The sequence below is a fragment of the Sinocyclocheilus anshuiensis genome, unplaced genomic scaffold (assembly GCF_001515605.1).
Source record: "Sinocyclocheilus anshuiensis isolate Anshui unplaced genomic scaffold, SAMN03320099.WGS_v1.1 scaffold3874, whole genome shotgun sequence".
NCBI lineage: Eukaryota > Metazoa > Chordata > Actinopteri > Cypriniformes > Cyprinidae > Sinocyclocheilus > Sinocyclocheilus anshuiensis.
Window position 1 is genome coordinate 197,746 of NW_015554070.1, and position 3,191 is coordinate 200,936.

The following is a 3,191-nucleotide window of genomic DNA, read 5'->3' on the forward strand; positions in this document are numbered from 1 at the left end:
TTATGAAACCTACCTATATTCAAGTGTTGATAAAAAAAAGAATGCTTTAAGCTAGAATAAAACTGATTTTTTTGTTTAAAAGTAGATGCTCTGATCTTTATTTTGGTGTATTGCATATTCACATATTCATACAGAAAAATATACTGGAGGCCATGAAATTTTAGTGAAAATCATCAAAATTGCTGGCGGTGGCTGGCAACTTTTTTCAAAAATGCTGGCGGGGAAGAGTTAATTGATTTTTTTAATTATTATTATTATTATTATTTTTTTTTTTTTTAAGGAGGAGAGTCAGCAAGATTTGTGGACAACTGTATTTTTACTGTAACTTAATTATTACATGTATGAATACTTACCACTTTTGGAAAGGATTTTAACAAAGTAAATCCAAATTTAGTCTTAAGATTTTTGGGGGAAATCATACTTAGTTGTTTTTAATGTTAATAGTTTTTATTATTTTTTTAATAACTAAACCTGTCTCCTCATGAACACAGCTTTAGAAGCTGGCATGGCATTATGATGAAAAAACAAAACAACGAGTGCTTCTCTGCACAATCTATATGTACGTTTGTTTGGCGTAATAGCGAATCTGTTCTCGTCTGTCTGCAGGATAATTTCCCCTTTGATCCTCCGTTTGTTCGTGTGGTTTCTCCCGTCCTGTCTGGAGGGTAAGATCTCTTCTCAGGCTTTGTTTCTGTTTTGTTGTTAGCTGTGTTCCTTACGTTAGGGGTACTGTGTTGATAACACTTTCTATGAAGCCTGTGTTTATAATACATTATAAGAGTATTCTTAAGGCATTATAATGAATGCATAATGCATTGTAAAACCTTATAATATGTTATATCATCTCATGAGTAATCATAACAACCGTTTTAGTGCATTATAATATTTACTTATTTGTGGTTATAGCTTTTAAGAGTATGATGATTTATAACACACAATGAACACAATGCATCCACTTAACTCACATTAGATTATATTTCCCATAGTTATAATGGATTATAAGCCTTATATCTTGCCATTGTTAACTCGTTACTTTACTTAAAGCAGACAAACACCACTTATAAATAACAACAATAAAAATAAAAATAATATTGTTTCTTAAACAGCCATAAGATCAGATATCTGTAGTGTAATATGGCACATTTGATTTTAACTATATTTATTGTAATATCATTAAGATACTGTACAGATCTTAAATAAATAATGATGAGATATGAGACTTATAACCCATTATAAATTAAGAGGATTTAACGTGGTGTTTATTGCATGTTATAAATAATCACACTCATAAAAGTTATAACCACAAATACGTTTTAGAGTGTATTGTAATTGTTGCTAAGATTATTTGCATATTATAAGTTTATTTTATAATGCATTATGCATTCATTAGAATACCTTTATAATGCGTTATAAAATGGGCTTCATAGAAAGTGTTACCATATTTTCTTATGACTTTATAAATGTGCATGCAGAAGTGTTTATTCGTACTAATGCATAACTCTTCACATTCATTCATTCATTCATTATATATCTGTTACACATGCAGTGTAGTAGCTGAACTCATTGGGTTGTATTATTAAGCAGCGTTGGACTGGAGTGTGTATTATTCAGCTCTGAAATGCGGAACATAAAAGAATGTGTTATTTCAGGTATGTTCTTGGGGGAGGAGCTCTGTGTATGGAGCTGCTCACTAAACAGGTGCGTTTGCTTTAACTTCCTCCTGGACTAAAGACGCCTCAACTTAACTAAACCGGTCACATCATGGATTTATTTGTTTATGCATGCATTTGTCCACATAAAGATGTTAAATGTCCGATGTTTTCAAATTGCATCAAATTCCTGAATTTAAAAAGGTCAGAGAAAGTGTTCTCACTCCTGAGACGAGCTCTTATGACTGTGCAGATACACAGCTGCTGTCAGACAGATGTGTGTGTGTGTGTGTGTGTGTGTGTGTGTGTGTGTGTGTGTGTGTGTGTGTGTGTGTTTACTGACTGATGTGTGTGTGTTTGCTCTCAGGGCTGGAGCAGTGCCTACTCCATAGAGTCTGTCATCATGCAGATAAATGCCACTTTAGTCAAAGGAAAAGCAAGAGTGCAGTTCGGAGCCAATAAGGTGAACGCTCTGCTCGTGTTTGTCTGGATGCATTTGATTATATATTTGAAATGTAACTTTAATTGCACAACAGAAACCGAATACTATGTTATGACACACTTGTACTAACTGTTTTGCGTTTGTCTGTGCTGTTCTCAGAATCAGTACAGTCTTGCCAGAGCGCAGCAGTCGTATAAATCGCTGGTGCAGATCCATGAAAAGAATGGTAAGATCTTCACAGTTGACGAATGAAATTAATATTCATATCTGGAAATAGAAAACACATCATGTTTAGATATTTCCATTTCAGTATCATAAAAAAAAAAAGTTTGCCTGAGATCATCTGATTTAACCAATAAGGCATTATTACAGGAGAGGGATTTGTGAGTTTTAAAGAGCATGGCATGATCAGTTTGATTTCCTACGGATTAATGACAAGCCTTTAGTTCATGATACGTTATAACAAAATATTCTTAACCCTCATAATGTATTCAGGTCTGTTTTGACCTGGAAGAGATGCTTAAAAATGCCTAACAAATGCATAGGTTTTATTAAAGGAATGAAACTTTGCAAATGCTTTAAATGCACAATATACACATTTTTTTACTATTATTATTATATATTTTTTTTTAAGTTGCACGTTTCGTGTTCTGGTAAATTTTTGACCCGGGTATGTATGAGCACCATTAGGTGTCAAAAATACTTTTTCTTTAAATGATCTATGAAGTTATATTAGTGTCAAAAACTTTTCTAAAACTTTTGGATTGAATTTTGTTGATGAACATGAATATGTTGCCTGTTGACAAACCATTAGAGCATTAAAAACTGATCACTTTTTTCATCCGAAAGTGAAAGCGTGCAGGTTTCATGAATTTTAATGAATGAGCAAAAATTCAAAGGAATTTAATTCAGTTCCATTCATTTTAATGGGGTTAATATTGACTATATCAGATTATATGTTCTTATAATTTTCAGTTTTATTATTATATATTCAAATAAAATTTCCCATCAAATTTGAAAAAAAAATTAAAATAATCGTCTGTCTGTCTGTCTGTCTGTCTGTCTGTTGTCTGTCTGTCTATCTGTCTATCTATCTATCT

The 3,191-nt window shown here is 32.3% G+C and overlaps 1 protein-coding gene across 5 annotated transcripts in view; it reads left to right on the forward strand.

Annotated features, from left to right (window-relative positions):
* Positions 1-3,191, forward strand: part of LOC107668694 (ubiquitin-conjugating enzyme E2 Q2-like) — a 23,449-nt gene that overhangs the window by 16,886 nt on the left and 3,372 nt on the right. For all 5 annotated transcript variants that reach the window (XM_016460660.1, XM_016460662.1, XM_016460661.1 and 2 more), the window contains 4 exons: positions 607-665; positions 1,650-1,698; positions 2,017-2,112; positions 2,251-2,317. In XM_016460660.1, the coding sequence (XP_016316146.1) occupies positions 607-665; positions 1,650-1,698; positions 2,017-2,112; positions 2,251-2,317 (271 nt within the window). The remainder of the gene's footprint in view (positions 1-606; positions 666-1,649; positions 1,699-2,016; positions 2,113-2,250; positions 2,318-3,191) is intronic.